At 35.1% G+C, this 21471-nt stretch overlaps 1 protein-coding gene across 7 annotated transcripts in view; it reads right to left on the bottom strand.

The window, feature by feature from the left end:
• The window catches only part of LOC106138545 (prestin), a 49153-nt gene that overhangs the window by 13029 nt on the left and 14653 nt on the right, over positions 1–21471 (bottom strand). For 3 of the 7 annotated variants that reach the window (XM_060950600.1, XM_060950597.1, XM_060950598.1), the window contains exons 2-10: positions 19383–19612; positions 12476–12576; positions 11437–11598; positions 9409–9554; positions 8979–9036; positions 5953–6044; positions 4713–4877; positions 3610–3714; positions 3250–3383 (exon numbers count right to left, since the gene is read on the bottom strand). In XM_060950600.1, coding sequence (XP_060806583.1) covers positions 3250–3383; positions 3610–3714; positions 4713–4877; positions 5953–6044; positions 8979–9036; positions 9409–9554; positions 11437–11598; positions 12476–12576; positions 19383–19444 — 1025 coding nt within the window. In that variant the 5' untranslated portion in view covers positions 19445–19612. Of the gene's footprint in view, positions 1–3249; positions 3384–3609; positions 3715–4712; positions 4878–5952; positions 6045–8978; positions 9037–9408; positions 9555–11436; positions 11599–12475; positions 12577–13869; positions 14026–19382; positions 19613–20308; positions 20429–21471 lie in introns of those variants that run through there. The other 4 variants (XM_060950599.1, XM_060950596.1, XM_060950595.1 and 1 more) reach the window with 4 other exon arrangements.

The raw sequence follows: 21471 nt of genomic DNA, 5'->3' as shown, positions 1-21471 counted from the left end.
ACTCGTGACAGAGATGTTTTCATACAAAATCATTATGTCTCCCGCTACATGAGCTTGCGTGTTATCTATTATATTACGAAAAAAATATATTATGACACAAAATGTAAAAATATCCTAAATCTCTTTAATATATTACCTTTCGTGTAACAGTAATAGTTATTTTTTAATACTATGAATAAAATTTTTAAAAAATCTCAAATACTCGTCTCCCTCTACCTAATGTTTTGCGTGGTAAATTCTGTCACGTGGGTTGTCTAACGAAATACGCGCTGTTGCTGCTCATCCTTGTGGCATGTGAACCAAGGGAATTACCCCCTTTCAATCCTCCCTACATGTTCCCGTCTGCGAACAGAAGGCAGCGCCTCAGTCGCCCAAACGCAGTGTCAGGACGCGCGTGTTTTTAAACGACTACCGCTTCGTTACGTAAGTAATTGATTGAAATTATGATGATCATTGTTACTTTTTGTTGTTTACTCTTACGTAATAAGAAATATTTTATGCTCGACATGTAAATTATCAAATTATATGTTAACTTTTAAATATTATCAACTTTTAAACAAAAATTTACCCTTCCGTCACACGACAATTTTGTCACATAGTTATTGTGACGAGGTGGTAAGTACGTGACGGTGGGGTAATATAAATAATGTTTTTGTTTTATTTATGCTTAATTCAAGAAATACTTAAAAAGATTCATTAGTTTTGGTAGTTATTAGGATAATTATTCCTACGGAAAATCTTCTGTTGTCATTTAGATACTAATTACTTATTTTCTAGTAGTATAGTTTCACCAGATAACATCAAGGTGTAACAGAAGACATTAACAGCTGCAGAAAGACAATGGATTTGTCGCGCGAAAAGAGTTAATGACCCTGAGAAAGTGGCTGAAGAAAACGCAAAGATTTAGAAACATACCATGCTCGAAAAAAGCTAGTGGCTGATATGAGCGAGCGAGAACATCGAATTCAAAAGCGAAGATGGCAAGAAGCTAATAAAAGAAGAAGGGAGAGGAAAAAGATGCTTGAAGAGGTACATTTGAACACACCGGCTCCATCACCAACACCAGAAAGTCCAAGAGAAACTCCATGTGCAACACCGAGTCCCTCTGAAGTATCAACGCGCAGTTCCAAGGCAAGAAAAATAATGAAAAGAGATAGAATAAAGTTATACGAGATAATGTTAAGTATCAAGAAAAAATAAAACAGTGAAAACAAAACGGCAGCAGCAAAAAATAGGAAAATGATTAAATGAAAATAATAGTCATAACACAGAAGTACAACGTTCTATCTAATGCCATTAAAGAACGATACAAGACTGTCAAAAATCGAAGAGAAAAACGCCTCATTCAATCGGTTTTCCAAACCCGTATCGTAAAAGAGTCTCGAGTGCAGATCGAATTAGTAAGAGATGCAATAGGCGTAGACCGACCTTTGACATAGAAGAGCGTTCTACCAAAGTATTCTGATCTTAAACGAAAGATTGTTCTTTTTGCGGGATGATGTAACGAGGGCTACAGCTCTTACGAGTCTAAGAAGCTCTAATCTCAAATGTGATTTCATTCATTGTTTCAGTTTGATCTCACCTTATCATATTATATGATAATGTTGAAGACTGATTAAGGCTTATGACAGAGTTGAGAGGAATGAATTGTGGTCAGCACTTTCTAGGCATGGGGTGAGCAGTCTCTTGATACGAGCACTGAAATCCTTATATGAGGATTCGAGTGCTTGTGTCAGGATAAATGGAGCACACACTGAGAGGTTTAAGAATGAGAAAGGCGTTAGGATGTGTTGCGTCACCGTGGCTGTGAGGACAGGATAAGGAACAGCGTCATAAGGGAATGTTGTGATGTGAAAGAAGATGTAGTTACAGGAATAGAAATATAGTCATGTAGGAGGATGAATGAAAGCAGGTTGACTAAGCAGATATACAAGGAGAGTGTAGAGGGAAAGGTGGGAGTGGGAAGGCCTAGACGAACGTATCTTGATCAAATTAAGGACGTCCTGGCAAAGGGTCAGGTTGAAAGTACCCACAATCGCCAAGCTTGCATGAAGAGTGTATGTGGATGAAGCGAAGGAAGTATGCAGAGATCGTGGCAAGTAGTAATATGTAGTCTCTGCCCATCCCTCCGGAAAAGAGGCGTGATTTTATGTATGTGTGTATGTACTGATTAAGCTTTATAAAAATAAATGTATTTTATTGCAAACTATTGCAAAAGAGAGCCTGGTATCCCCTAGAATAACAACTCCGTCACCCAAGTTACATCCCTGTCACAATGGTTGTCTCCTGTTAGGAAAATTGTTTTGGCCGTAAATATATTTAGTTATACCTAGTGCAACATTGGAGTTTTTTTATTTACAATGTTTTATGAAATTGCCATCTGTGCAAAACTTATTTATTTGTAAATCATACTAAATTTTAATTTACAGCAAAAATTAACTTTATATTAGCAGTAAATGTAACAGAGTGGTATTCGAACATCAATAAAATATATTTATAAATAGAAATAAATAATATTAATATGTTTTTTTTAAACTTCATTTTGGTTAATTTATGTTTTACAAAAGTAAAAGTTATTTAACGAACAGCAGTTAATAGAATAAAATAAAAGGTTTCGTGACGGAAATGTAACATTTTGAGTCGATTCTCTCTAAAAAGTCATGAAAATCCTACAAAAATCTGTAAACTTCGCGGCCAATAACTTTTTCTGATAGAGTAGAAAGTCGTCTATTAGAATATATGTATATGGAGACGTACATACTATGTAAATATTTTTTCAAAACTGTGCAAATTTTTATTCAAAATGTAGGTTTAAAAGAAGAACGACCCAAATATCATTTCATATTTCAGAAAGTACGAAAAAAAAATAAAAGTATCAAAATCCACGATCCTAAATACGTCATATCACCCCGGCCGGCGGAAAAGCGACGCGTAAGATTCAGAGGTCAACGACACAATTCATTCAGCTGAGCGATCTCGACAACTCTGTACTTTACTTGATCTTGATACTAGAAAAATAATTAATTTCAGACATTTATTTACATGTTTAGTTCTAATTTCTTTTTGTAGTATTGGTCTTTAATAAAGCGTGTGACGTAGTTTTTGAGGGTTTTTTTTATTGTGAAAATGATGACGTTTAATTTAAATAAAAATAGGCTCAAACGGCTCAGAAGCACGGGTATAGTCTATGTTTAAAAGGATGCAGTTGTTTTAAATGTCACCCTGTATATATAGATCAGTTTTTCTCACCCGGTAGGTATGTTCCCCACGAGACTGATCCCGTACCGCTCCTGAAGGCCGGCGAGCTTCGCCACCAGCGTGCCGGCCACGATCGCCAGCAGCTCCACAGGCACCGGCACCCGGCTGCGCCTGCTCACCCACGGCTATACATACATACATACATACATTCAGGTTGGCTGGAAGAGATCCCACTTAGGGATAAGCCCGCATTTGTACTGTACTGTTTTTATTTGTAATGTACTCTTTTAGTGAACAATAAAGCGTTTACTTACTTACTTACTTACATACATACATACATATGGTCACGTCTATATCCCTTGCGTGGTAGACAGAGCCAACAGTCTTGAAAAGACTGAATGGCAACCTCACCTTTAGTAATTCATTATTGAGTGCTATCACCAAGCAGGATATGAAGGATATCACGAACGCCGCGAGATTGGTGTTCGGTAGATTTTGACAGATGTCTATCACGGTCTGAAATCAATTTGAGAAAGCACAAGTCATAAAAAACTCAAAAAAAATTACTTCTCAAATTCTATAGAAGTGTGTACAAGCTTTAAAATAAATTGTTACCTACACGTTATAGATACATATATAGTTTTATTTATTGTGTTAAATTAGTGAACATGCATGAAGAGAGTTATGAATGTGGATGAAGCGAAGGAAATATGCAGAGATCGTGGCAAGTGGAAAGAGGTAGTCTCTGCCTGCCCCTCCGGGAAAGAGGCGTGATTTTATGTATGTATGTATGTATGTTAAATTAGTAACTTTAAATGAGACTGACCGCAGTGAAACTGTGAAAACAGTTTTGCGGAATATAGTTTTAAGTTCATAATAAATATTGTGTAATAAATAAATAAAAATAAAAAATAAATCGCCATTTTCCCGGAGGGGTAGGCAGAGACAATATCTTTTTTTTTTATGTAGACAATGTGCATTCATTTACAATTAAGATCTCTAGAGATCTACCAATATTTGTAAATTGACGTCCGATTAAAATGCTGCAGTGTAGTTTGTTCCGCCGCTTCTTTTACACATGCGCTTTGGAAGTGGTAGTAGATATAATTATATTTAAGTGGTGTGACGTCAATAAGTGATAACTTGTATCCAATTTTAAAAATAAATCTATTCTAGTCTTTCCCCATGCCACGATCCCTACATACTTCTTCCTATAAATAAATAAATATATACGGGACAAATTACACAGATTGAGTTAGCCTCGAAGTAAGTTCGAGACTTATGTTACGAGATACTAACTCAACGATACTATATTTTATAATACTTATATAGATAAACATCCAAGACCCAGGCCAATCAGAGAGAGTTCGTTTCTCATCATGCCCTGGCCGGGATTCGAAACCGGGACCTCCGGTGTCACAGAAATTATATATATACATATATATATATACCTATTTCTTTATTTGCAAATATATTTACATTACATTAAATGAGTACTCGTAATCGCCTCTCACCATAACAATCTTATAATGTCCCGACCTCTTCGGCAGCTTTAGACCAAACAGATGACTCAGCTGCGAAGCCAACACGTGGAAGGAGGCCGCCGTGGTGAACCCTGACACCAGGGGCTCCGACAGCAGAGTCGACACGGCACCAAGTCGCAGAAGCCACATCAACATCTGTTAAAGATATAATAATTATTCGTACCGTGTGGTGCCGTGTGGTTCCCGGCACTATTACAAAAAAGAATAGGACCACTCCATCTCTTTCCCATGGATGTCGTAAAAGGCGACTAAGGGATAGGCTTATAAACTTAGGATTCCTCTTTTAGGCGATGGGCTAGCAACCTGTCACTATTTGAATCTCGGTTCTATCATTAAGCCAAATAGCTGAACGTGGCCATTCAGTCTTTTCAAGACTGTTGGCTCTGTCTACCCCGCAAGGGATATAGACGTGATCATATGTATGTATGTATGTATGTATGTGGTTCCCGGCGCCAATACAAATATATACATACATACATATAGTCACGTCCATGACGATAAGAAGGCATTACATATATGTATATGTACATACATAGATACATATAATTACGTCTTTATCCCTTGCGGGGTAGACAGAGCGAACAGTCTTGAAAACACTGATAGGTCACGTTCAGCTGTTGTTTGGTTTAATGATAGGAATTAGATTCAAATAGTGACAGGTTGCCGGCCCAATGCCTAAAAGAAGAATCTCTAGTTTACAAGCCTATCCCTTAGTCGCCTTTAATGTGTCATCCACGGGAAAGAGATGGAGTGGTCCTATTCTTCTTATGTATAGATGGCTTGGTCTTTTTATGGCTCCGATTATTACCATAAATCTTCTAAAACAGATCGGTTTATATTTGAGAGAATGCACTACTTATATCATAACATATAATCACGTCTTTAGTTCCTGCGGGGTAGACAGAACCAAAGATTGAAAGGGCACGCTCGGCTTAATGATAGTATTGAGATTCAAATAGTAACAGGTTTCAAGCCCATCGCCAAAAATATGAATCCCAAATAGGTACATAAGCCTATCCCTTAGGCGTATTTTACGACATCCATGGAAAAGAGATGGACCACTTATAATGTCAAATTATCTCACTTCTACGCAGTAAGACATAAATATTTGGTTTTACTACATATAAAAAGCCCAGAATTAGCGCCCTGATTGACATATTTGCAATATTTCAAGTCAAACATTACCTGGGTATTTATCTAAGCGACAAACCTGAAATATCCCCACAGCTATCGTGACAAGACTAAGCACTTGTAACGGAGTATATTCTGTCGGATTAAAACTACTCGTACTAAACGCTGCTACTGTAACAAAATATACATTGGACGGTAACAAAGGTGTGTGGAAATAAATACATACACACATAAAATCACGCCTCTTTCCCGGAGGGGTAGGCAGAGACTACATCTTTCCACTCGTCACGATCTCTGCATACTTCCTTCGCTTCGTCCACATTCATAACTCTTTTCATGCAAGCTCGGCGGTTTCGGGTACTCTTGACCTGACCCTTTGCCAGGACGTACTTATTTTAATCAAGATACGTGTGTGCTAAATACGTGAACGTTTATATTGTAATCGTTTATGGAATGCTCTCCCTGTCAATATCAGGAAAGCCCAGACTATTGATAGTTTCAAAAATCTCGTCACGTCTCATTATCTTGCCTATATACTAAGTACTAGCTGTGCCCGCGACTTCGTCCGCGTGGAATAGTTATTTTGGGCATCATTGTAGTCCTTAAGGATGAATAAATTTCCGCCGTTTTTTTTACTACGCTTTTATTAGCTTGGGTTGTATGTATGTATGTATGTATGTATGTATGTATGTAACGGAATCTTTGAGCTTAATTTTCACTGATTTCTAAACGTCTGATCAACTTGGAACTTTGCACACGTATCAAGGACCGATGACAATGCAATATTTTGATAAGAGTTTCTCATTATCCTTATTAAAACTGCCAGGATTAATAAATTCATTTTTAGATCCTTCGTATGAGAGTAAGAGAGACAGAGATAGCACCAGTGCCAGTAATCTCCATACAAGAAACCAAGAAGTTCTGACGTATAATGAGTCAAAAAGAGATGTAATATATTTCCATATAATGTTACTATTAACCTGAGGCTTCTTTATTTCATCGCATTGCTCCATTTAGAATTACCATTAGAAACCATAGTAGAATTAGTAGAATATTTTAAAACAATAAAAAATATATAAGTAATAAAACAAAAGTAATAAATGAAAATTGAACAACTAAATTTACAAAAATACAAGAATAAAGTTACTACCTACAGAACTTTGCGATATTTAATACGTATTTAACATATTAATGCAATTCTTGAATTAACATTAGGTATCTTTTGCCTATTTATAATAGCAACACTGTAATACTCGTTGGGAAAATGAGTGACAGTTTTTTATGTCAAATAAGTTTTGCAGTAAGTTTTGATTGAATTCGATTCGAACACCTGTAAACTTTCTTTCTGTTGTTTTTTACCGGTGCCTGTGTATTTACCTATTTGCACTTTGTTTTGTGCTGATAACTTGTCGTTATTTGGAGTTTGGAATGTTCCGTTCAGTCGAGCTTTGTTCTTCCGGATATTCGTGTGATTTTATCATCTGAGATTGGACTCTGACTGTGTTTACTGTGTTGTGCAGATATTTTGAGATAGGACTCCTGTAAAAAGTACCTTATTATTTGAGATAGGAGTCCCAAGTTTGTGTTTGTTTTTGTGAAAGACAGATTTTACAACAAAAGTGCCACGATGTCTTCAGATAAACTTTGTTGCGTTCCTGGTTGTAAAGGCAGTGGAGGTATGTTTGAAATATTTTTGTTCCTGTATCAATCTGCCTCTTAATCTTGTGGTTTGATTCCTGGCAAGGCCACAATCGAAAATTATTACGTTTGCTGGATAGTCAAAATATTATTAACAGTGATTTATCACTATAAAATTCTTTTCAACTGGGTTTAACAATCATCATACATACATATAATCACGTCTATATCCCTTGCGGGGTAGACAGAGCCAACAGTCTTGTAAAGACTGATAGGCCACGTTCAGCTATTTGGCTTTAAGATAGAATTGAGATTCAAATAGTGACAGGTTGCAAGCCCATCGCCTAAAAAAGAATCATGATGATGAGAATATTATGAGATTTAATCCAATCAGGCCACATATAACTTTAAGAAAGTTAGTTGTGAAAACCTCCGGCGATGGGCGCATGGTTGCAAAAGTCTTTTCTAGTAAGATAGTTATACCAGAAGTGTTAACTTCCAAAAAATAATTGTATAAAAAAACTAAAAAACTACCCGTTTTATTGCAAATCGAACTAAAAAATAGAAAATAAATAATAGTTTAAAAAAAACTAAAAAACTACGCTTTTATTGCTAATCAAACTAAAAAATAGAAAATAAAAATTAATGACAAAGGAATTCAGTAGTAGCAAGTCGAACAATCAGTTATAGTCAGTTGTAGTAGTAATTACCTCGGATTAAAATTATAACAAAATTAAATTTATAAACAAAACAATTTAAATCAGAGTAAAAAGCGTGGGGTGCATTTTACTTCATTTTCATAACTCTCTTGTCATAAATATATGCTAATAGAATGATTTTAATATTTACTACATCAGGCACCCCACGCTTTTTACTCTGATTTAAATTGTTTTGTTTATAAATTTAATTTTGTTATAATTTTAATCCGAGGTAATTACTACTACAACTGACTATAACTGATTGTTCGACTTGCTACTACTGAATTCCTTTGTCATTAATTTTTATTTTCTATTTTTTAGTTTGATTAGCAATAAAAGCGTAGTTTTTTAGTTTTTTTTAATTCACATATTCCATTATTTCTTTGCTCCTTATAGTTGCAGCGTGATGTTATATAGCCTAAAGCCTTCTTCGATAAATGGTCTATTCAACGCAAAAATAATTTTTCAATTCGAACCAGTAGTTCCTGAGATAAGCGCGTTCAAACAAACAAACAAACTCTTCAGCTTTATAATATTAGTATAGATGTGTTACAATTATGTATTTATGTTTTTGTTATCGCTCCCGCTACAAGGCGTATAGACGGATAAGTTTATTGAAGAGAGACGATAACTCCTTAGAAATTCACTCATTCAGATATTTAGAATGGTACCCGGTTTTATAAGGAGCGTAATGATATTGCGCAATTTTTTTTCTGGAACGAGAAAATATATGTTTTCGTACTAATAGGCAATCCTAGTAAATGCATACCTTCTGCTAAAGTTCCATTATTCGTCTCCAAATTTAACGTGGCATGTTGTCTCACTACCTGGAAACAAGAAGTTAGATAGATAGTAATTACCTGTAATGGCATATACAATTGTAACAATAAATTTATCTAATGCTTATGCCGTATCTTGTGCCGGGTGGTTCCCGGCACCATTAAAATAAAATAATAGGATCACTCCATCTCTTTCCCATGGATGTCATAAAAGGCAACTCAAGGATAGCCTTTTAAACTTGGGATTCTTCTATTAGGCGACGGGCTAGCAACCTGTCACTATTAGAATCTCAATTCTATCATTAAGCCAAATAGCTGAACGTAGCCAATCAGTCTTTTCAAAACTATTGGCTCTGTCTACCCCACAAGCGATATAGACGTGACGTGACCATATGTATGTATATATATATCAGACCATACCTTGCCAGCCATGAGGCACGCCACAGCGAAGGTCCCCATGGAGACGTGGGGCGAAGTCCCGAATATGACGTAAACTAGGACCGGGAAGAATGCCATGTACAACCCCACGATGGGCGGCACTTCCGCCAGCAACGCGTACGCCATTCCTGAATTGAAACAATATTAATTTTTTTTCAAATAACTTTTGACGCAGCTTAAACTATATTTGTTCTATGACGGCGAAAAGGTGGGTTATGATTTTTACCTGTATGTATGTATCATGTCTATATGTACATGATACATGACCTGTATGTATGTATCATGTACATATAGACATGGTAAAAATCATAACCCACCTTCTCATCTCTATATGAACATGATACATACATACTGCTAAAAATCAAAGGTAAATCATCACTACATAGTATAAAACAAAGTCGCCCATTTTGTCTGTAGTCCCTTCGTATGCATAAAACTTTAAAACTACGCAACGGATTTTGATGCGGTTTTCACTAATAGAAAGAGTATTTTCTCCGACAGGTTTTTATATATAATTGAAATACATTGAAACTATATTAGCTGAGTTATAGCGATTTATGTCCAAGAAGTCAGAAAAAAAATCTAATTGAAGATTGCATTTGTGCGTGCGCCGCTTATACCGTTGGATACAAGTAAGAACAATGTATAGCAAAAACATTGGTCTTTATTAGTTCTACAAAAAAGTCCGCGATGACATATATCCAGCTTTTTTATTTAAGTCACAAAAACTACTTTTCTGTATTAAAAAAACATTTAATTCGTTGGGTGATGTTTAACTGGTGATATAACCAATAATACATATATCCTTATCAAAATAAGTAAGTTCATCATCACGAGCATTTAATTTAGATTATTTTTGCAGTTTACAGTGTGTTATTTAGACATATAGTTTAGGAGATATCACGATATTAGTATTGCGGCACGGTACGGGCCGGCCGCGGCGGCGGGGGCAGCGTCCCTATAAATAGCGCGTCGGCGGCAGAAAAAAAAAATAAAAAATAAAAGGAAAATAAAAAAAAATAACATGTTTATCTACCTACAGGATAGTCTTTAATTTTAAATATATGGGAAACCTTTCTCATCGTTAAAATGAAAATGTATGTATACCTTATATTATATTTCAAAAAATGTAGACAAAGTTAATCTTCTAAAAATAAATGTAAATAAAAAATAAGTAAAAGTAATAAAATGTAGAATGTAAATAATTTAAAAAGTAATCAAGAAAATAATAGTTAGATGTATATAACAAAAGTAGGTAAGTACATAAAAAAAAAAAACAAAAAATATAAAAAAACGGTACATAAAAAATAAATAATATTAAAAAGTAGGTACTACGACTTTGATCTATACATATAAGACAAAAAAAAATCTGTACATTACTTAAATATTTTTTCCAAAAACTGATAGGGGGGGCGATCAAAGAAGAGTCACAGAAACCAAAAAACATTTTAATATTTTAAACGCGGTTAAGGGAAAGAGAAGTTATTGTTAATTGAAAATTAGTATCCAATATGTGTTGGTGCGTTGACTGTATTTGTCGAAGTAGCGGGATACACGCAAACGAAGTTGCGAGGGTCAGCTAGTTGACGTATAAAATACGTTCAAATATAGTAGGTATGTATAAATAAGTTGTTTTAATTTAATATTTACTTGGTAAATTTTCAATACTACATATGTACTTAAGTAGATACATAACAATTTCAGCGCAGATCATCATGATCGATCCAATACGGGTTAGGTTTACCTGCAAAGGTTGCGGAGGTCTGAATTTTTGTCTTTTTCCTCTTGGCTTTAGTCCCGGTTGCATCCTCACCATTCTGAAGAGGAGCCTGGGGTATGCCTTTGACCATGGATCGTAGATTGGGCGAGTCAGGTTTTTACCTGACCTAACCCATATTTCATCGATCGTGGTTAAACATCCAGTTGCCTGAATGTGCACCTCTGAGTCTCCTAACCCGTATTGGATCGATCGTGGTAACACATCCTGAATGTGCACCTCTGAGTGTTTACCTTGCGGTATATGCATCACGGCGGTGGTAGCACCGGCCACCAGGTCGCTGACGAGGAACCTCCTGGGGCTGTACCGGGGAAGCCATCTGGCGATGGGCAGGGAGTTGACCAGGCATTCCGCGAAGCCGCAACTCCTGACCACCTTCCTGAAACAGTAGCTCCCTGGAAAAAAAAAACATCCACAGTTAAGATTTGTTGACATACGCTTGGTTAAAATTTTGCTCTTTAGTATAATAGTAGATGTGCCATGTGGTTCCCGGCACCAGTGGGTACAAAAAATAATAGGACCACTCCGTCTCTTTCCCATGGATGTCGTAAAAGGCGACTAGGTACTTAAGGGATAGGCTTATGAAACTTGGGATTCTTAATTTGGGCGATGGGCTATTAACTTGTCACTATTTGAATCTCAATTCTATCATATAGCCAAACAGCTGAATGTGGCAGTCTCATCAAGACTGTTGGCTCTGTCTACCTCGCAAGGGATATAAGCGTGACTATATGTATGTATGTTGAAGGGAATAAAATCAATTTCGAGATTGTAAATGAAAATAATTATAAAAATTATTATTAATAAATAGTTCGATCCCGGAACTATACTACTTATTGTACTAGTGTCTAAGAACCATAAATTCAAGCAATAAAGCTGAACGTGGCCATTCAGTCTTTTCGAGACTGTTAGCTCTGGTCCCATAAGGAAAAGGTTGTGAATTTGTGATGTAATTAATAAATAATAATAAATAATAAATACCTATATACGGGACAAATTACACATATTGAGTTAGCCTTGAAGTAAGTTCGAAACTTGTGTTACGAGATACTAACTCAACGATACTATATTTAATAAGAAATAATTATATAGATAAACATCCAAGACCCAGACCAATCAGAGAAAGATCGTTTCTCATCATGCCCTGACCGGGATTCGAACCCAGGGCCTCCGCTGTCACAGACAAGCGTTTTACCTCTGCGTCACAGAGGCCGTTAATACTTCCGTATGTACCTATTTAAGAGCTTTACGCAAACAGACAGACACACTTACAATGCTGGTGAGGCGCTTGATAATCGGCGTCTTTGTTGAGAGCGTCCTGCTGGTACACGCGTCTCACAACATTGAACTGCTGATTTGACCGGCTCTGAGTCCTGAGGGCAAAAAAAAAACATTATCAGACAGAACTTTTTTGTCGACTGCCAGTGCTTCAGAAATAACGGAGGCCGTGGGTTCAATTTTTTTTTCTTTTTTTTAAATATAGGTGAACTGCCAGTGCTTCAGAAATAATTGAGGATGTGGGTTCAATTTTTTTTTTAATATATAGGTACCTACAGGACAAATTACACATCTTGAGTCAGCCTCGAAGTAAGCTCGAGACTTGTGTTACGAGATACTAACTCAACGATACTATATTTTATAATAAATACTTTTATAGATAAGGCTAATCAGAAAAAGACACTTAATTTCTTACAGTTTTATTTTATTCTACTCATCTTTTAACTAAAGAGGGCATTGATTGACATATCAACAATCAGTTCAAGGGGTACACTCCGAGAGAATTTCCCAATAATTCTTGCGGGAATGGAAATTGGCTGTATTTTAGATAAAGGTACCTTTAGTTTTCCACACATTTAATATACTTAATAGAAAATATCGTAATTTTCCACTTATTGCAATAAACTTAAGGATGATATTATAAAAAAAAAATTATTGTTTTTTAAAGTTTTATTGACGTCAACATTCGTTAGTAAAATTACTAATCGTGATTAGTGATACTTTTGACGTAAGTAACGAGTTTGGAATATTCTCAGTGCGTGCTGCAGACTGTCACGCGAACATTAAAAAAAAAGAAATTTAGAACATCACTTATCATTTTTTTTTCTCGTCAATATAAAAATAAAAAATATTTTGTTTCTTTCTATATACATAAAAGAGATTCTACTTGTAGGTACCATGTGCTCCCCAGAATAGGACCATCCATCTGTTATACATGGATGTCGTAAAGGCACATTCATTTCTAATATTGTATGGATGCCAAACTTATCGTCCTAGTCGTAAGTCGTCTTAAAAAATCATTACTTATATTAATGACTAGCTAGACCCGCGACTCCGTCCGCGTGGAATAGTTATTTTGGGCATCATTGAAGGGTGAATAATTTTTCCTGTTTTTTTTTTTTTACATTTTCCATTATTTCTTCGCTCCTTATAGTTGCAGCGTCATGTAAAATAGCCTAAAAGCCTTCCTTGATAAATGGTCTATTCAACATAAAAAAATATTTCAATTCGAACCAGTAGGTCCTGAGATAAGCGCATTCGCAAAGAAACTCTTCAGCTTTATAATATAAGTATAGATTGACTCTAGAACTTGAATTTATTTAAAACGGGCACCGTCGCCCGTATTCTAAAAAAAATGTTTATCTACGAAAATTACAAAAATCACTTGCCAATCATCGTCGCTATCGTAACTTTGCAATAATGGTTCACTCTCGCTGCCGCTGGCCTTGTATTTTCCTCTGTCCAATAATGTAAATGTCTTTCGGATTCGCATTTTATTCGGCCACATTTGTCACACATTTAAAAAAAATATATATCAAGTCCTCATCGATTTTATGATGACAGAAAATTTGCAAACACGTAAAACAGACACAGATCTAGTATAAAACTCACTGGCACAAAATAAAACGAAACAAAAAAATATGTTCTTTAAGTTCAAATTCGTGCAATTTAAATCGAATCGAATAGGTAAAAGCTTTAAAAAAAAACACATTAATTTTAAAACAAAAAAAAATATAAAAATAATATAGCTATCTAATTTTTATTTTTTTATTACAAAAGAAACAGTCCAAGACGGGTCGGATACGTTTTAACGATGTTATCGCACTGGCACATAAATCCATCGAAGGAAAAAAATAAAACCGCGGTGGCAATTAAAAAACAGGACCGATTAGGCACGTACGTTAAGTTTTCTGAACTAATTTAAATTTTTGACATTTTTAAACACGGAACGTAATTTTTTCACCACAAACAAAAGCAAAAGCGAACACTTTTACTTGCGCATACAAATCTAGAGTAAGCGGTACGTTAATTTTGATTTTTAAAAGTATACAACAGTCTTGCTTAACGAATGGAACATTTCGAAATCTATTGGTTAATATTAGTCTAGATATTTATACACGGGTTTTAATGATATTTAACATTAAGAAAATCAAATATTGTCGTTTGGAGATTAGTTTTGTGTTGCCGCCTTTGAACACAGTTGTTCAAATATTTTCGGGGAAGATAGAGGTTTGAATATATGGAAAGATTCCCGGTTTTCTGATCTTACCCTAACTAGGTCAGCTTCTTGGTTATAAAATAAAACACAAAATGTGATCGGGATGAAATTAAAATATTCAGAGAACTCGCAGCGAATTTAACGCCACCTACAAAAGATTACAGGTTTTTCGCAATCTCACGGGAACTACTTATAGTTTTTTACCGGGATGAAAAATACCGTATGTCCTTTTAATTATATAACGCAAAGTTTCAAGAATACCTACTTATTGGTTTAATAACTAATAAATTAGCGACAACAAACAAACATACTTCCGCATTTCTATTATTAGTTGGGATTTGTTGGAAATATTTGCAAATAGACATTCTCACTTTTTAGGGTTCCGTAAAAAACAAGAAATTTAAAGTTCCGCCGTGTCTGTCTGTCCGCGGTTTTACTCAGAAACTATATGATAAGGAACGCGTAAAAACAACGCGTGAAGAGACAACAAACAAATAAACTTATTTTTGCATATATACAGTGGAATGCGACATGAACTCGATAAGTTGAGAGGGAGAAAGGATAATCTATTTCAATGTACCGATATGAAAATGCATTTCAACGCCCTATAATCCAGCACTTTCTCCCCTGTGAATGTGCGAAATTAATTTTTTTAAGTTGGTAATAACATTTCTTTTGAAAACATTTTTAGTCTGTAACGGTTTTAAAAAAAATCGTCTAAATACACTTTTTGCCGCGTTTTTCCACAAAGTTTATTTACACTTCGAAACAAAAAGCACTGACACTACTCATATCTATGGGTAGTTTGAAAAATTCGTTAGTAACTGGCCCACGCCGAGTTAACTGATAAGGACAATCGGGTTCGAACAGAAACTACTTGATAACGCAACGTCTCAGCCGCGCGGTCAACCATTGGCTTTTAATTACGGAATTAATGTTGTGCAAAAAAATGCAATACATTGATATTTGTACTGGAAGCGACGTGCTTTGTTGTTCATTGTACGCTATCGCATTAAAAACGTTTATTTTTGTTTGGTAAATTTATCATGTGGCCGGGTGGTTCCCGGCACCAATACAAAAAAGAATAGGACCACTCCATCTCTTTCTCATGGATGTCGTAAAAGGCAACTAAGGGATAGTATAGCCACAATCAGTATAGCATTCATGCATAGATGTACCTACTTACAAGTGCCTACGTACAGTTAAATGCAAAGTTAACCTGCATGGAATTTTATGCCGCGATAATAGAGACGAATTTGCAGTGAATTTGGGTAACTTGATATGTTGCGGACAGTACTAGCAGTTAAGTAAGATATGACATACACACATATAATCACGTCTATATCCCTTGCGGAGTAGACAGAGCCAACAGTCTTGAAAAGACTGAATGGCTACGTTCAGCTGTTTGGCTTAATGATAGAATTAAGATTCAAATAGTGACAGGTTGCTAGCCCATCGCCTAAAAAAAGAATCACAAGTTTGTAAGCCTATCCCTTAGTCGCCTTTTACGACATCCATGGGAAAGAGATGGAGTGGTCCTATTCTTTTTTGTATTGGTGCCGGGAGCGATACGGCAAGGCTTGTTAAATTTGATTTAATTGTAATGTATTGTACATATTTTAACGCATGGTACTCTTTCCCCGTTTGTTTTTTGCATAAACACGTCCTGTGGGATACGACCCAGATGTTTCTACTATTTCTTTTTTATCTTATTATATGTATGTACTTAGTTGTATTCTGTTATGTCTATGTGTAATAAAAAATAAATAAATAAAGTGCTATAACAATCAATTGCCACTTCAGAAAACATTTTATCTTTGCTGTTAACACAGAACAAAAAAAATTGGTACGTGAGTGCGAAAGAGATAGACAACTGCATGCTTGTTATGCTTAGTTCAAGGTTGCATTCTAATCTTAAAAGTTAGTTTCTGCCCTGTCTTTAAATTTTTGGAGGTAATAAGTTGTGAGTATGTACAATGTATTCTCTCGTCTAAGTTTGGACAGTTGTGAAGTTGACGTTGTTGAAGAAAATGCTACAGTGCAGTTTGTTACCGCTTCTTCTGCACTGACGCCTCGGAAGCGGCAGTAAACTTAGGTTTAAGTAATTTATTTGACGTCAACCAATGTTGTGAAATCAAAAGATATGAAGTATCCTATATAAATAAATAAAACATTTTGAATTCTTGAGTACTTATGCCTTACTACGAAGCCGAACCTACGTGACATGGAGAAAACAAAATTGAAACAATTAAAAATAGATTTATAATGATAGGTAGTTTTCAAAGCTAGTTTAGATTCGAGGCTCTGTCTACAGCCGTGTGGTTCCCGGCACCAATACAAAAAAGAGTAGGACTACTCCATCTCTTTCCCATGGATGTCGTAAAAAACGACTAAGGGATAGTCTTACAAACTTGTGATTCTTTTTTTAGGCGATGGGCTAGCAACCTGTCACTATTTGAATCTCAATTCTATCATTAAGCCAAATAGCTGAACGTGGCCATTCAGTCTTTTCGAGACTGGTGGCTCTGTCTACCCTGGAAGGGTAATATTATGGTTACAATGTAACCGCAATATCGCCACAAGTTGTACACTCCTGCTTTTTATCTCGCTACCAGTCATGTGATGTTTGTATTGGAATCAATTTATATTTCACAGACTGATACGTAAACGTTTCCTTAGTCACCAGGACCCCTTAACACCCACTTCCTCATCGAGTGGGTTTATTTATATATACATATAAAATTCCCCCGTTACTGAGTAGCAGACAGACAACGTACAGCCTAAACTGCTAGGACTGTATATCCGAAATTTGGCAGATTCCTTATGTGGCAAGGGGTTTACTAAGAGAGGATTTTTCGAAATTCCCGCGAGATCGAGAATCCTCTAAGCAATCGATAATGCACAGCCTGGTATTAGATTTATTAATTAGTAGCTTTTGCCCGCTTTTTTAATTTAGCGCCAACTACATGCGCTTATTTAGCGCTATCTAAAATAATATTAAAAAAAACTTTACGTTTGTTGATCGAGAGACGCCTGCAATTTTTACTTAGCAAAGTCTTTAATTAGTTTTTGCTCTTCATTTTAAGTAGGCGTAGGAAATACATTTAAAATTTTGTAATGACTTATTTTACATTTTCCCGATTGTAATATTTCCTAAAGATGCCTTGAGTTTGCTTAGAATTAGAAACAAGAGTGGTTAATATACAAAGGGACTTCTAATAATGCAGCTGCGAAAATGTTTTGCACAAGATGAAAGATTTCCTTAGTGCTTCAGTCACCCTCACATCTACGAGATATCAGTTCTCCCACTTCAAATGAACCTTTGTGTATCTAAAATCATTTGTGTTGACGTTATAACTTATAAAATCGTTATCATACATGCGACAAGTCACGATTTTACGTAACGTTAGTAACGAAACGAATCACGTGAATCTACAATGAACTCTGCAATGATTAATATATTGAGATTTTAAACATAAAAACCTTTTTGACATGGGCCTAGACAAAAAAATATATACATTTGAATAGAGAACCTCATACTTTTTAAGTCAATTAAAAAAGATGGTTTGTGCTACCAACACAGAAAGTTACTTTTACCACTGCAAAACCTATACCCAGGTACAGAATGTGTGTTTTCATTAAAATAAAACATACAAGGCAATAGATATGTATCACTTCAGGGAACAACATGAATATTTCCTATTTTTGATGCGTTATTTATGTTTATTCCTCCGTGTCTTATTGTCTCTCACCTGACTTTATAACTTTAAAACTAATCAAGTAGCTACTAATTAGAACGATTTAACAAGAAATTATTTCTGATAACTCAACCGAAGAGAGGCTATATTTTTGTAGATTGTATGATGTAGATTTGCACGCGTATCATATATTTTTGCGAAATTCATACAGTTATGACAAAACTTTTATATTCAACCTAAACTAGAAGTGAATAAAATCATAGCATTCGTACCCACATTATTATTAATAATAATAAGGTAAGTATTATTAATAATACTGTGACCGTATGTAATAAGAAGTTACAATAATGAGGCTGCGACGCGATGCGTGCGATAGGTGCGTACGACGCAGCCCATCCACCTCTAAATTGCGCGTGATCTACTATGATCTATATGTCATAATCTCAACACGTGTACGTAAAACGTGTCTGCAACCACTTATATATTAATATTATTTACATTTATACCTACATATATGTATATCTACGTACGTAATTATGTACCAAACTATGTAACTTTTGCCCGGGCCATGCTCCGATAAAGTGAACTGTAAACTTTGATAAGAAACTATATTCACATAAATTTTCATCAATATCGATCTAGCACCGGTTTTGCCGAGAAAACGATACAAATAAAGAGACAGAAATTTACTTGTGTAAATTTGTATGAATATTCTATATGAATGAATATATGGATTTGAATCTTCAACCTAAGTATCCTTTTGTAGGTGGGTTTAAATTCGCGCGTGTGAAGCTGCGGGTAAAATCTAGTTTTATAAATACTTAAGTATACATATAGATAAACATCCAATATCCACGCCAATCTTTTGTTTCATCTTAACCCGTCCGTGGTCGAACCCGGGGCCTTTTGGGTCAGAGGCGAGAATCCGACATATTCACCAACAGGCCGTCAGTATATGTATACTTACATATATGTAGGTACTTACATTCCATTAGGGTTCAGCTTCTCTTTCTCCTCCTGCAACCTTCCATTGCTGTTTTTCCGCATTATGGCAACACTCACAGATTGTCTTTGGTCACTGTTTTTTTTTTAAGTTCTTTGGCACCGATTTTAATAATTCATTATTTACAAAATAACTTAAGTACGTTGTGCTTAATTATTAACGTAATTAGAAACGCGATACGTTTATGAGTTTTGTTACTCGTTCACTGTTTACTGAGAATAGAATTAAAGCTTAATTTTTTTTACTGTTTTACTAAGCTATAGTTTTATTGAATGAAAAATATTTGCATGCACAGGTGTTACGGAAACAAAAGTAAGGTAAGTACGTAAGTATTCTTTATTCTGCCAAGATAATGTGTAAATATTACTTTTTTTTAATAACCAGTCACTTAAGCGCACATCCAATCTGTATTATAAAAGAGGGAAAGCATTATGTACTTCTTTTTTGTTTTTGCTTGTAACGAATAAACTTAAAACAAAACTACTGAACCAATTTCTAGGATAAGAGAGATGATGATGAAGAGAGATGGACTAGACCTATGACAAAGTGCATTTTTATTTCTGGAATTTCCAACGGGAACATTACTAGACACTTTAGGTTGTAAAAACTATAGATTACCGAAATTATCGATGAATTTCGGTCGACTCGTCACCATTTAGCTTCGATACTATACATAGTATTGTTCTGTACAATATTGTAACATCACAACAGCTATCGATAGTATTGTTTTTTATTTTCTAAAACTGGCGATAAATCTATCAACAATCGTCTTTCGAGCGGAAATACTAATCTGCTTAACCACAAAAAAGTTATTATCCGATTTCATACACCAAAACTTCAGACCCTAGTCAGTAAGTAAGATAAAAGTAAAGATATTATGGAAACAAATAAAAACATTTATTATCTACCGTTTTTCTTTTGATCAACCCACAGTCACACACAATTGGTTATTTTGACTACTAAAATTAAAAAAAATTATGTCACCACACTGTGTACGGTCGAACTGCACGAGAAAAACACAATTATTATAATAATGATACAAGTATTATAATCACGAGTTAATCATACAAACCTGCTTAGTCATATTTTATTTAAATTTAGATTAAGATAGCAAAGAACAATCAGTCAGTCAAAAGTTGAGGTGAATCACATACAGGGCGGTTTTTGTTTGACATTAAACAAGTTTACAAATAAAAAATCCATTTATAAAATAAAGTGTTAACAGAGTGAGGACTTTAAAGATATTATCAAAATCGATATGGAGGATTTTTGTGATGATCAACATAAAACATAACATAATTTTCATTTTACCGCGAACTTACTTTAACAATAAAATATCTATATGTTAAAAGTAGATCAGAGATATACAATCAGAAATATATAAAATGCAACTGAGATCACGCAAAGATGAGATAGTTATTTTTGGGGTCAAGTCAAGAACTGCTTGGTTATGAAAACCAAGAAGTCCTTGACTTGTCTCATGCAAAGAATATTTTTTGGTGGATAAGTATACCCGCAGCCTTGGCTAATCATTTTCTTTCTAGTGGCCATGTTCCACGTTGCATCCCCTCCTTTTAGAGCCCAGAGTGTGCCTTTGGCTATTAATCCTGGATTGGTTAAGTCAGGATTTTACACGAAGCGACTCCCATCTGACCTCCGCAACCTTTGCAGAGAACACTTATCAGTATGGGATCGATCATGGTTACACGTTGCCTAAACATGCAGGTTTCCTCACGATGTTATCCTTTATTTATTTATTTAAAACTTTATTGTACAAAAAAAAAGTACAAAAGGCGGACTTAATGCCGTTTGGCATTCTCTACCAGTCAACCAGCTGACCAAACAGAAAAAATCTTTACCTAGGCTAGGCTAGTACAAAACTAACTTTTTTCTTCTGTATGTCTTTAAATTGACACGAATTTCCTGCTCTGCTGATATCTTCCTACTCTGTTCATACTTATATACATACAAGTGAATAATGCCTACTAAACTAATATTATACCTAATCTTATGAGAATGAATAGCAAATGAATGACAACTATAAATATAAATGAAAAGATATGCTACAAAG

This window comes from Amyelois transitella, chromosome 22 (genome assembly GCF_032362555.1).
Source record: "Amyelois transitella isolate CPQ chromosome 22, ilAmyTran1.1, whole genome shotgun sequence".
In the NCBI taxonomy this organism is placed as follows: Eukaryota; Metazoa; Arthropoda; class Insecta; order Lepidoptera; family Pyralidae; genus Amyelois; species Amyelois transitella.
The sequence above is the reverse complement of the archived record's forward strand: the minus strand, read 5'-3'. Positions and strand labels throughout refer to the sequence as shown.